At 45.9% G+C, this 13,204-nt stretch overlaps 1 protein-coding gene and 1 long non-coding RNA gene across 3 annotated transcripts; one reads left to right on the top strand and one right to left on the bottom strand.

Moving 5' to 3' along the window:
- Nucleotides 1-3,749: 3,749 nt before the first annotated feature.
- LOC123449628 (ethylene-responsive transcription factor 1-like) lies at nucleotides 3,750-5,415 on the top strand. 2 transcript variants are annotated; one of them, XM_045126911.1, is made up of 3 exons: nucleotides 3,750-4,080; nucleotides 4,197-4,946; nucleotides 5,035-5,415. In XM_045126911.1, exons 1-2 carry the CDS (start codon nucleotides 3,810-3,812, stop codon nucleotides 4,910-4,912), a joined length of 987 nt encoding a protein of 328 aa, XP_044982846.1. In that variant the 5' UTR covers nucleotides 3,750-3,809; the 3' UTR covers nucleotides 4,913-4,946; nucleotides 5,035-5,415. The 2 variants fall into 2 exon arrangements, with proteins under 2 accessions (XP_044982846.1, XP_044982845.1); XM_045126910.1 differs by having other exon boundaries at nucleotides 3,751-4,080; nucleotides 4,197-5,415.
- Nucleotides 5,373-8,022, bottom strand: LOC123449629. Its single transcript, XR_006632031.1, has 2 exons — nucleotides 7,728-8,022; nucleotides 5,373-5,649 (listed from the first exon to the last, which is right to left on the bottom strand). It is a non-coding gene; the product is annotated as an uncharacterized LOC123449629 (long non-coding RNA).
- Between the last annotated feature and the right edge of the window lie 5,182 nt (nucleotides 8,023-13,204).

Here is a 13,204-nt window from a genome sequence, read left to right as displayed (position 1 = left end):
CGTGGAAGGCTCGGCCTTTCTAGCCTAGTGTTTTGTTCCACCTTTGCCCCCTTAGTTTCGGCTACCGGTGTTATGTTCCATAAATGAGCGCTCCTAACACGATCGGGGTTGTTATGGGGACCCCCTTGATAATTCGTTTTAGATTAAAGCTGGTCTGGCAAGGCCCAACTTTGGTACTACATTTGCCTAATAACCTAATAATAATGCATAGGGACCCGCCGGCACCCGCGGACTATTTTAATCAACCCCCGGGCCAGTGCTCCTCATGAGTGTTGGTCCCACCTGAGCGATGTCCGGCACCCCTCTGGTCACCCAGAGGTTTAGCGATCCCGACGTCTAGCTCATCCGTCGTGTCCTGAGAACGAGGTACGCGACTCCTATCGGGATCGTCGACACATCGGGCGGCCTTGCTGGATTAGTTTTACCTTTGACGAGATATCTTGTGCATGGGGATTCCGGTGATGCTTTGGGTAATCTCAGAGTTGAGGTTTTCCACTAGGGAATCCGACGAGATCGCGAGCTTCGTGATGGAGGATTTCTATGCGGCTTGTGGTAATTTGTGATGGACTAGTTGGAGCACCCCTGCAGGGTTAAATCTTTCGGAAAGCCGTGCCCGCGGTTATGTGGCAACGTGGAAACTTTGTTTAACACTGGTTAAAGATAACTTGAAGTTAACTTAATTAAAACTTGCCAACTGTGTGCGTAACCGTGACTGTCTCCTTCGTGAGTTCTTACTCCGATCGAGGACACGGTGGGGTTATGTCTGACGTAGGTAGGTGTTCAGGATCAGTCATTTGATCATGAGTAGTTCACGTCCGTTATGCATAGATCTTCCCCCTCTTATTTCTTGTACTCGTAAGTTAGCCACCAAATATATGCTTAGCCGCTGTTGCAACCTCACCACTTAACCATGCCTCACCCATTAAGCTTTGCTAGTCTTGATACCTTTGGAAATGAGATTGTTGAGTCCCCTGTGGCTCACAGATTACTACAACACCAGTTGCAGGTACAGGTAAAGGTTACTCGACGTGAGCGCGTTGATTGTTCATTTGGAGTTGCTTCTTCTTCTTCTTCATCGATCTAGGATGGGTTCCAGGCCGACAGCCTGGGATAGCAAGGATGAACGTCGTTCTTCTTTTGTCGTTTGTGTTCATCCGTAGTCGGACCCTCTCTTACTCTTGATGAATATGTAATGTACTGATGTGATTCTGATGTAGCTTGTGGCGAGTGTAAGCCAACCCTCTATTTATATCTCTTCTTTTCAGTACATGTACTTGTAACGATATCCATTCTTGTGACACGACGAGATGCGCTTCTAACCCTGACGAGGCCCTCGTGCCAAATGGTTAGGAGAGTGGTTATAGCCCAAGCCAGTCGCATCCCATATTTAATGCTCTGTGTCTCATTTCTATTGCTTATAATTTTAGTGGGCAACAATATCACTAATGTCCCTATTAGTGGTGAGGTGTCTACAATGAATATTTCCAATCCTAAAAGACTATGACTCTGGTGTTCAGTGCCCATTGTGTGTGTATGTGAGTAAATGGATTAGCTGATTAATGTTTGACACATTTTATACACAAGGTCAATCTACATTGGATCAAGAAAATGTTGAGAAAGAGTAAAACCCAAGGCTTATGAGTGTTGTTGTTGTTGAAGCACCCCATGCATGATTAGAGACAAGGAGAAAGTGTGTTATGAAGAAGATGATTTTTTTTTAAAGGAGATGCATGCTTAGAGAAATTAAGGTTAGCTAGCCGACTAATCCTACTAAAAGTAATACTTGATTATTGTCGTTTCAATTAAAAAAATACCTTGATTATTGCTGTTCCGGTTCGACGTCATTGGTCAAGTAATCAATCAGTGATATCAATTAGGTTAGGCCTAACTAATACAAGTGGTCGTCCATTTCTTTCTGGGTCTAGGCTCGATCATTTGCGGAGCTGAGCCAAGTGGCTCGCACAAGTTCATGTATCAGGAAAAAGTTGAGCTATTCACGCGCCAAATTGTGTGTTCCTCCTTGCCACGTAGTTGTGCCGTGTCATTCGGCAGCTGACTGTTGTGTTCCTGGCTTCCTGCCACCTGGCATCATGTGATGCCACCTCAGTTGTTGAGTCGTCCAATGTACCGGTTCCCTGTCAACCGAGAAAATCGGCTATTTGCCACTTTTAATATTGGGCTTCTCAAAATTGCCACTCTCAAGATTGGTTTCGTAAAAATGTCATCCAACCCATGTGTACTTTGATTACAATGCCATTTCCTCTTTTTCAATGCTTTCCTTTTTCTTTTCCCATTTCCCAACATCTGAAGGGACCAATATACCCCTAGCCTATGCACATGTACTAGTTTTTTGCATCCAACTTGAAACAACGCCGTTGAGCGCCCGCCGTCGGCCGAGATCACCGCATACAGTTCGCCAAGCCCTCCTCTGGTCCTCCCCCATGATCCATCAGCTCTTCTACCTGCACATTGTAGGGCTGCTCCTGCTTGCCGATTGCTTGGAAGTGGGCTGCCGATTGGCTGGACATCGCGTGTCACAGATTGCCTGGACGCCATGCGCCCACGCGCCTCTTATCGACACTCTGCGTCATCTATCTCTAGGTATCGCAGTGGAATGGAACTCAATCCTTCTACACAGTATTCTTCTATCTGTACCTTCGAATATGCCATTACTTGTGTTAACCTGCACATCAGAGACAACTAGTAGAAGTATACAAGGGAAATTTTAGAATATGTAAATTCTATTCTGCATGGTTCATTTAGAATGATGTCATGTTCTCCTACAACTTGATGATTTGTTCTACCTTGGTGGTGTTATGTACATGTCATTGATACCACATTACATTCAGGCAAACTGTAGCGAATCTTCTGAATATATGTTCAACAATATGAAAATGAGAAGCAACGTGTTCATTTCATTGTATAACACACATACATGCAGACGCCTTGCTTTCTTGTTGGGAGAGGATACATCTTCACAAGCAACAACAACAACTACAGAGGATGTCCACTACAGCTCCAACAAAGAAGTTGACTCCAAAAAGAAAGCTAAAAATTGAAATTGGATGAACGATCTCTACGAAATTGATGCTATAGTTATTTGAGGAAGTTGAATACTCCCTTCGTTAATAAACTTGAACATCTAGGTTACCTGCATGTTCCTGCCTCACCTCTCTAGCATGTCACACGACGAGCTGCGCTAGCGCACATGCACGGATGAGCTGCGGTTGCTCGCGGGCATGGCCGGCAAGCTATACGACGGCTCGTGCAAATGTGGACGAGCACCAACGGCGAGCTCCGCCGTCGCGCACAGGCTTGGGTGAGCAACGGTGGGTGGTGGCGAACTGCAGTTGCTGGTGCAGGCGTTGGCAAGCTAGGGCGGCGAGCTGCGATGCCTCGCACTGGCATCAGCGAGCTACGGCGACGGGCTTTGGTGGAGAACGAAACACCTCACAGACCCAACCAATCCACACAGGCGTGAGATAAGGTTGAATTATCCAGGGGTATTTTGGTCCCTTCAGGTGCCAGGAAATGGAAAAAGAAAAAGAAAACCAATAAAAAAGAGAAAATGGCATGTTAATCAAAGTGCAATCAAACTGAGTGGCACTTTTACGCAGCCAATCTTAAGAGTGGCAATTTTGAGAAGCCGAGTATTGAAAATGGTAAATAACCAATTTTCTCCTGCCAACCACACGACACACACGATCGTCTTGGTCAGCTAGCTTGCGTTTATAAGTAGGCGCAGCTCCGTCTCTCGGTGACCAACACAAGACGTGAGAGAAGAAAGCGCGAGACAGGAAGAGAAAACAATGTGTGGCGGCGCCATCCTAGCGCAGCTGATCCCGCCGTCGGCGGGCCGTCCGTCGAAGCAGGCGGCAGCGGGCGGCCGGGCCCCGCCCACGAGCTCCAAGAAGGGCGGCGTGAGCAAGAGCCGCCACAGCAGCACCCCAGATGCCGACGACGACGTCTTCGAGGCCGCCTTCGAGGACTTCGATGACCACTTCGACCTGCGGGCGGAGGAGGACGGCGGCGACGACCATGTCGTCTTTGCATCCAAGCCTGCCTTCTCTCCACGTCCGGGTAGGCTATAACTCTCATAGTTTCATCTGAGTGTGCGATCATGAAACGTACAAGGTTCACGGCCGTTGGTTCTTGGTACCATGGAAGAGGAAGACTGATGAGATTCCTTTTTGCAGCCTACGACGGTGGCCGCGCGGCGCATGCGGCGAGCAGGAAGAAGCGCACCGGCCACCTCCATGGCATCCGGCAGCGGCCGTGGGGCAAGTGGGCGGCGGAGATCCGCGACCCGCACAAGGGCACCCGCGTCTGGCTCGGCACGTTCGACACGGCCGATGATGCCGCCCGGGCCTACGACGTCGCCGCCCGTCGCCTCCGTGGCAGCAAGGCCAAGGTCAACTTCCCCGACGCGGCCAGGACCGGGGCTCGCCCGCGCCGCGCCAGCCGTAGAACCGCGCAGAAACCGCAATGCCCCCCTGCGCGGACGACGGCGTACTCTGCCACCGCAGCAGCACGCGCACAGCCGGAGCAGGACGCTATGATGGTCAAACCCGAGCTGATGGAGTTTTTCAACGTGGACGCCATCGTCCACCTGACCACTGCCGTCGCCGCGCTACCGCCTGTCACGGCGAGCACCTTCGCCGACACGATGCCGAGGGTCGACGAGGACTCTTCTGTGGGGAGCGGCGGCGGCGCCATGCTGGGGTTCGCCGACGAGCTTGGGTTCGATCCGTTCATGATGTTCCAGCTACCCTGCTCGGACATGTACGAATCCGCCGACAGCATCTTCGCCGGAGACGCTGTCATCCCGGATGCCCTCAGCGTGGACAGTGGCATGGACGCCGTCAGCCTCTGGAGCTTCGACGAGTTCCCCATGGACAGCGCCATTTTCTGACGCTTTCCGTGTGATGCACTGCACTCTGTTGGTTGTAAGAATCTCCACCTGGCCTCTACGTAGTTCCTTGTAAATGCCCGCGCACAGAACCTTGCTCAGACCAGATTCTGTTTCTTGGCCAGGAACGAAAGGAAGGGTTGCTGCCGATGCATGATTGCTTCCTCGATGAACGCAGATTCGAAATGTATTCTACTGTTTGAGTTTCTTGTTCGTCACACACTGTACCAAACTGTATTGTACCCTATCATAATTTCTGCTCGGTACCTCTCTGTACTGCTGGTACCAAACTGTATTGTACTCTGTCATGATCTGTACTAGTCTTTGGTACTGCTGGTCAATAGTCCTACGAATTGATCATGTCGGCAGTGCCGTCTATGATTGTGCCTGTGGTTGTTAATCCCAAATAAGCTCGTGAACCTGGCTATCTTGTGTGTATGAGTCACCAACTCATCCTGTCATCTTGAGTTGGATTATGTAATAAAGGTTGTAATTTGCTGAATTCAGTTAAACTGTACAATTCTCAATGTACTTGCATCATTGGGCAGTTGATCCTCACCTAATAATAAGGATTTCAACTTTTGGTGGTGGTCCTTTCGTCTTCTGTCTTCGGATTCAATCTTCTTCCACGAATGTAAAAGGCTCGCCCCGATTTTCATTTTCCATGGAAACTGGTAACACACCATCTCAGGTTCAGTTTACATCGCCCTCTGATAACATGAAATTCTCCACGGCCCATCCTGAGACAAACATAAAACTAGAGAAATTAAACCTCTATCGCCCACTACAGAACTAACAGACACCCTTTCGCCATAGAAACGCAAAGGTCCATCATCAGCAGAGATATTCTTCACTTCTTATCTTGTGTGTATGAGTCACCTACTCATCCTGTCATTTTGAGCTGGATTATGCATTAAGATGACAATTTATTCCATTCAGTTAAGCTGTACAATTCTGGATGTGTTCATTACATTGTGTACTTGATCCTTACCTACTATAAATATGTCAACCTGTGGCGGTGATATCATAGATGGTTCGATCTAGCACAAATGTCAGAATGATAGTAATTTTTAACAGTTAATATATTTATTTGATTTTAGCCCGTAGCAATGCACGGACTTCGTGCTAGTATGTCTAAACGTCGCGGAATTAAATGGTTTCAAGGGATTATGTATGATACGCCAAATTATCACACATTTAAGTTCAGAAAACGCTTGTCGTGCCACATCTTGCAAATATTTTTGTATTCTTCAGCCATGATTTTCCCTGGTGGTATCCCAACTGGTGCGAAAACCGCCTTGCAATCCGGTGGGAACCTAAGGGCTGCCGGTGGTTTTCATGAACTGCTGAATTGTACTCATGCTCCCTATTTTAGATTGCAATTTGCACATCTTGCTATTACAAGTCTTGTCGCGACACGGGCATGACAGCGACTCGCTACAGTCTAATTTCATTTTAAGTTGCAGGATTCTCAAGCAAAGATAGACTCATAGGGATGGACACGCTAAGGCAAATATATGCAGAGTAAAATACCATGCAAGTTGCTACGGTCTTCATACTTTGGCATTATTGTACCTGCAAGTTGAGTTCATTGCCAATATAATTCAGACCCCATACATGGTACCTAATCCTTCCCTGCGGAAAACTACTAGCCGCGCCGATTCCGGTGAGCGAGTGATTTGTGGTATGATGCCCCTGTTTTAGGGTTCATGATTCTTCATATATAGATTGAACATGCCATATATAGTTCTTATTAAAAGAAAGAATTGTCTGGGTTTAACTATTCAGATAGTGACGGGTAGTTGCACCTGTCTTCCACTATCTAGAGACTGGAAATATCCTAAGGAACATCCTCTTATCGGAATCTCCAGCTCTCTTGGTGATTATTTTTTTTCATTGTTTTCTATAGATCCTCACAAGCTCTTCTGGCACAGAAATTGCAGGATCACTATAAGAAAGCAAATTTTCAAAATTTTCCCTCTATCACCTCTTCTTTTCCTTGAAGTAGCACTGTTCTACTGCAACTCTCTGACTGCGCCGGTAGCTCTAAATTTCTCTCTAACCATGGAGTATCAAATTTCACAGTATTAAAATATCTGGATTTTGTTATGAATTACATGCACATTGAGAAGCATGAACTTTGTGCAAGATTTTGCTACTCGACAGGTCCCATAAAATGAAAGATTTCTTACACATAGTGGAAAAAAAAAAGATACGATGTACCAATGAATGAACACTTACATGCAAAAAAAGACGAGGAACACTTGCATATTTCCTGCTTCTGAAGAAATGCACATTCAGAAGCGGCTTTGTGCAAGATTTGGTTACTGCACGCATGGTTAAAAAAGGAAGTGACGAGGAATACTTGCAGATTTCCTGCTTCAGAAGAAATACAGTCGGAGCCCGAGAAGAGAACAGGTGATCAGACATCGTATGGATGTGATGGCCTAAAACTGCTTCAGACATCACACTGGATTATATGCCTTGACTTGGGATGCTATAAGTAGTAATAGTGTGACTAAGTAGGAGGAAGCTGTGTGATGACCTAAAACAGGAAACTGGTTTCTGACTCTTTCTGCAAACGGGGGCACTTCGAGTCTGTTGGATACCTAGTATACAGACCAAGCAAACCTGGGGTGCTCAGAAGCAGCCCCTGGACTGTGAATGTGAAGAGCCCATGGTTCCAATCTTTCTATCATCCAGTATCAGTACTTCTCATTCTCGTTACACTGCGTATCGTACGTAATTCCATGTATACATCACAACAGTTAAAAACAAAGAAGAGGCGAAGCACTTATGAGTTATGATGATCACTTACATGAGAAGCACAAGGATGCATGAATGGCCCCCTTGCTTCTGAAGGAATGAGCTTGATGGAGAGAAGAGTCTTCAGATAGTATGTAGGAGTATGTGCGTGTAATGTCCTAAAACAGACTTGAGAGACATCACAACACACTGCAGCTGACAAGAGCAAATGAGGTATACATGACTAGATTTGGGGATGCCCTAAATAGAAGTGCTATAACCTAAAACGGAAAAGGGGACTCTGATCCTTTCTGCTAATGGACACAGTTCGATTCTACTTATAATTATACTAGTGTTTACACATTGGATACTAGTGTTACAGGAGCAGCAAACCCGGGGTGCTCACAAGAAGGCTTGGGGCTGAAAAGGAGCCCATGGTTTCATTAATTTCATCGCCTTGTCTCATTTGCCAGCACTGTTACTTAAACAAGTAGCTGAGTTCTATTTCAGTAATAGGCAAGTTGCATTTGCATGCCCTCCTTAACTGAGAAGAAGTATAATTTTCGCCCCTTAAGTTTACACGGTGTATATGTTTGATTCACCATCTTCTTTTTTCGACATTTCGTCCCTCGTGTTTTTAAACTAGACACAATTCATCCAAAACTAGACCGAAATGGTATAGAGCTAACGTGTCTCTAGTCTTAGGACCTCAGATTTTTTTTCAAAAGTACGTCTAAATTTATAACAAATTCGAAAACCATCTGTCGAATTTGAAAAAAAAACAAAAACCACCTGTCGGCCTCTAGGAGGCCGAAGAGCCCCTCGATAAGGCCGACGAGCCCCTTCTTCCTCCTGTGGCCCATCCCCCCCCCCCCTCTCTCTCTCTCTCTCGTTTTGAAAACCGAATTTGCCCCCCCCCCTCGATCTCCTCCATCCTCCACCCATTTTCCTATTCAATCCGGTGAATCAATAGTTTATACCCATCTCCACCGGCCTACGATCTCATTTTGTGTCATGGGGTAGTATTTTGTTCGTTTGGAGGAGCCATGGTGGGGTGGTGGAGGTGTGGATGCTGAGGAGGTGGTGTGGTGGAGAGGAAGAAGAAGGTGGAGAGGAAGAAGAAAGGGACACACGCGTCGAAGGTATGTCGATTTTTTATAATTTAGGTTATTTTTTAGGGATTTTTATTTCTATGCCCCTGGTTCGTTAGTTCTACTCATTCATCCCCACGCTCTTAACTTTTGCTCACTTTTCCCCAATCCCTTGCCCGAAATCCTCAGAACTGGTCACAGCGGACGTTGCCGTCGGGTCAATGGTTTGACCGTTAACTCTGACTAGTGGGGCCGCATAGGGCGGAGTACACATTTTGACCGTTACGTGGTAACCAGTAGGGCCGCGAAACTCACACTCGCCTGAATCAGATCCAGTCGCTTCCGCGCCGCCCCGTCTGTCGCCGTCGTGCCGCCTCCGCCGCATCTACCCTCTCTCCCCATCTAGGATTAGGAAGCGATGTCGGGGGGGCACCCCGTCCGGCCCATCGACCGTGAAGATGATTGGGTCGAATCAGAGGCTGATAATTCATGGATTCCACCACGTGGGTAAGCATCATTTTCCTCTCAAATTGAGTACGAGATCCGTAAATTAGGCTGTATTTGACCACCGTTGGCGTGAGTCAGCGCAATTTATCTGAAAATTTTAGGCCTAACTACGCCCTTTATCTTATTTCAAACGAATAGGGTTGATCCTGCACTTGCTTTTCGGCTGGCGGTTAGAATGGAAACTAGCGAGCTGCCTGGAACTAAACCGTGTGCGATTTCTGGATTTTTCTATCCTAAAGTGGTAGAAATCACCGTTTCGTTCCCAGATTTCTGCGAGGCACTCTGTTGTGAGTATCCGTGGAGCCCTGTCGATGTTGTTGAACTAAGATATTTCGACAGTACCGAGCAGAGATTTCTCCCATTAACTTGTGATGAGCATCTAGGATTGCTATTTAGTTTGAATGCTGACAGCTGTTTCGGTGAAATCCATATCGGTGTGTTTCAGGCGAAGCACTTATTGTTGAAGCCGTAGATCGACTAGGCATAGATAGATCCAGTGTAACCCTTGTACTCACCTAATCCCGAGCCTATCGAGCTCCCAGCGCCGGCCATCGGTGCATTGGAGTCGTCGGTGACATGAGGGAAAGATGTAGACGAAGGTGGTGCTTCCCGTGAGCACTGCGCTAACCCTAGATCGGAAGGGGTTATCGGTGGGGGGTCTGGCGGCGCGGTGAACCTTGTACTGTGCGCCCCGGCCCCCACCTCTTTATTTATAGCGCAAGTCACAGGGGCCCACCAACCATAACGGGTTGGGCGCCCCCGATCAGGGTGCATGGATCAAGGGCCCGGTGGGCCGTTGGGCCCACACGGGAGAGATCAACCTAACATTCTCCCCCTTGATCTCAACTTTCACTTTGAATTTATACTTTCTATTTGTTCCATCACATATAGGCGTGTAGAGCATGTCTCATCGTCACAGCTTAATTGCCTATAGAATCATACAGCTACAACACACCTTTTGTTTTGAAACAAATTCATTTACTTCTGGGCCTCTTATTATCCAGGAATCATAGGCTTTCCATCAAACCCATGCCGGCTAAGTGTTCCTTGAACACACTGGGTGGTAAGCCTTTCGTTAGCGAATCCGCAAGCATATACTTCGTACTTATATGCTCGAGACTTATAGTTTGATCCTGGATTTTATCTTTCACAACATAATACTTTATATCTATTGTCTTGGCAGCATTGATGGACTTGTTGTTGTGAGCATAGAATACTACGGGTTGGTTGTCGCAGTATATCTTTAGTGGCTTGTGGATACAATCTACCACTTTCAAGTCGGGTATAAATTTCTTTAGCCATATCACCTGCTCGGTGGCTTCAAAACATGTTATGAACTCTGCTTGCATCGTAGACGATGCAACTATGGTCTGTTTAGAGCTTTTCCATGAAATAGCTCCCCCTGCGAGAGTGAACACGTACCCAGACGTGGATTTTCTATCATCTCTATCTCCCGCAAAATCGGCGTCTAAGTACCCTTTTATCTCTCGGGAATCAGATCGCATGTATGTCAGCATGATTTCCTTTGTGCCTTGCACATAACGCAAAGCTTTCTTTGCCATCTTCCAGTGCTCTTGGCGTGGATTTGCTTGATACCTACCGAGTACCCCGGTGATAAAAGCTAAGTCAGGGCATGTGCACACTTGTGCATACTGTAAACTTCCAACAACCGAAGTATACGGTATTGTTTTCATTTCATCGAGCTCGTACTGATTCTTGGGACATTGATATTTCCCAAAACTATCGCCCTTGACTATGGGAGCAGGTGTGGCTTTGCTCTTATGCATATTATACTTTTGGAGAACTTTCTCTAAATATGCTTTCTGTGAGAGTCCTAAGACTCCATTTTTCCTGTCTCGGTGAATTTCAATGCCCAAAACATATGAAGCATCACCAAGGTCTTTCATGTCGAAGTGTGAGGATAAAAACTTCTTTGTTTCTTGTAGTAGACCAATACCATTGCTTGCAAGCAAGATATCATCCACATACAAGATTAGGAAAATATATTTCACATGCTTAAACTTAGCATAAATGCAATTATCCTCAACATTTTCTTGGAATCCAAATCTTTTAATGGTATCATTGAACTTGATGTACCATTGTCTAGAGGCTTGCCTTAGCCCATAAATGGATTTCTTTAGACGGCAACCTAGATCTTCCTTGCCTTCCATGATAAAACCCTTGGGTTGTTTCATGTAGACATCTTCTTCTAAATCACCGTTTAGAAATGTCGTCTTTACATCCATTTGATGCAGCTCTAAATCAAAATGAGCAACTAGTGCCATTATGGTTCTAAAGGAATCCTTACAAGAGACCGGAGAAAAGGTCTCATTGTAATCTATCCCTTCTCTTTGTGTAAATCCTTTTGCCACAAGTCGAGCTTTATACTTATCTACATTCCCGTTAGAGTCATACTTTGTTTTGTAGAGCCATTTGCAGCCTACTGTCTTTGCTCCTTTAGGAATAATCTCTAAGTCCCAAACATGATTGGAACTCATCGATTTCATCTCATCTTCCATTGCCTCTATCCATTATGATGAGTGAGGGCTTTCAATGGCCTCCTCATATGTGGTGGGATCACCTTCCATATGAGCCATTTCCGTGTTGTATACTTTATAATCAGTAGAAACTACAGGTCTTCTTGTTCTATTAGACCTTCTAAGTGCCTCATTGTCAGGCACACTTTCTACTATTTCTTGATGTACTTCCAGTTCATGATCAACAACGGGTTCAGTCGGCTCCTGAAGGACAGGTTCCGGGTCTTCTCCTGCAGTTGTCATGGTTGGAGTTACAGCGGGTAGTGAGAAAAATGGCTCTTGAATCATCGGAATGGGTGCATACACCCTTTCTCCTCAAGATCAATTTTCCGAGATACCAGGCTCCCCCTCATCATCTCGTCTTCTAAGAAGACAACATGTCTCATTTCCACAAACTTTGTGTATCTGTCTGGACAGTAGAAACGAAAACCTTTTGACCTATCAGGGTAGCCAATGAAATGACAACTCACTGTCTTTGGGTCTATCTTTCCAAGATTCGGATTAAACATTTTGGCCTCAGCAGGGCATCCCCACACTCTTAAGTGTTGTAGGGATGGCACTTTTCCTGTCCAGAGCTCGTGCGGTGTTTTGGGCACCGACTTGCTTGGAACTCTGTTGAGAATGTGAATGGCGGTTTTAAGCGCCTCCATCCACAATCCCAACGGTAGGTCTGAGTAGCTCATCATGTTGTGTACCATATCCATGAGGGTACGGTTACGCCTTTCAGCTACTCCATTTTGCTGAGGCTCGCCCGACATTGAATACTGGGCAACAATACCAGTCTCCTGCAAGAACTTTGCAAAAGGTCCAGGGACTTGGCCATATGGTGTGTGTCGACCGTAGTACTCCCCCCCCCCACACAGTCGGATCTCACAATCTTAATCTTTTTGTCAAGCTGATTTTCAACTTCAGCTTTGAATATCTTGAATTTATCCAATGCCTCATTTCTTTCTTTGATTGGATAAATGTAACCGAAGCGGGAGTAATCGTCTGTGAACGTTATGAATGAATCATAACCATCCACACTTTTCACTGGAAACGGTCCACAAATATCAGTGTGGATAATTTCCAGTGTTCCTGTGCTTCGGTTTGCTCCTTTCTTTATCTGTTTTACATATTTTCCTTTAATGCAATCCACGCATTGTTCTAAGTCACAGAACTCCAACTTTGGAAGAATCTCGTTTTTGATTAATCTTTCTATTCTCCCCCTGGAAATATGGCCCAAACGACAGTGCCATAATTTCGAGGAGTCGTGGGTTCTCTTTCTTTTCTTTTGATCGTTGTTCGACGAAGTACTTTGTTCATTCACATTCAACACATAGGGCGCTTTTTCACATAGTGATAATAGATAAAGCTCATCGTGGAGAAATGCATTCCCAACATAATCATTATGAGATCAAATGGCACATTTGCCA

This window comes from Hordeum vulgare, chromosome 4H (assembly GCF_904849725.1).
Source record: "Hordeum vulgare subsp. vulgare chromosome 4H, MorexV3_pseudomolecules_assembly, whole genome shotgun sequence".
In the NCBI taxonomy this organism is placed as follows: domain Eukaryota; kingdom Viridiplantae; phylum Streptophyta; class Magnoliopsida; order Poales; family Poaceae; genus Hordeum; species Hordeum vulgare.
Note: the sequence above shows the minus strand (reverse complement) of the source record. Positions and strands in the feature narration are given on the sequence as shown.

Bases quoted from the DNA above. Each gene is read 5' to 3' on its own strand.
- LOC123449628 (XM_045126911.1), top strand. From the start codon at position 3,810: ATGTGTGGCGGCGCCATCCTAGCGCAGCTGATCCCGCCGTCGGCGGGC. The intron at 4,081-4,196 runs GTAGGCTATAAC...TCCTTTTTGCAG, and splicing joins TGCCTTCTCTCCACGTCCGG to CCTACGACGGTGGCCGCGCG.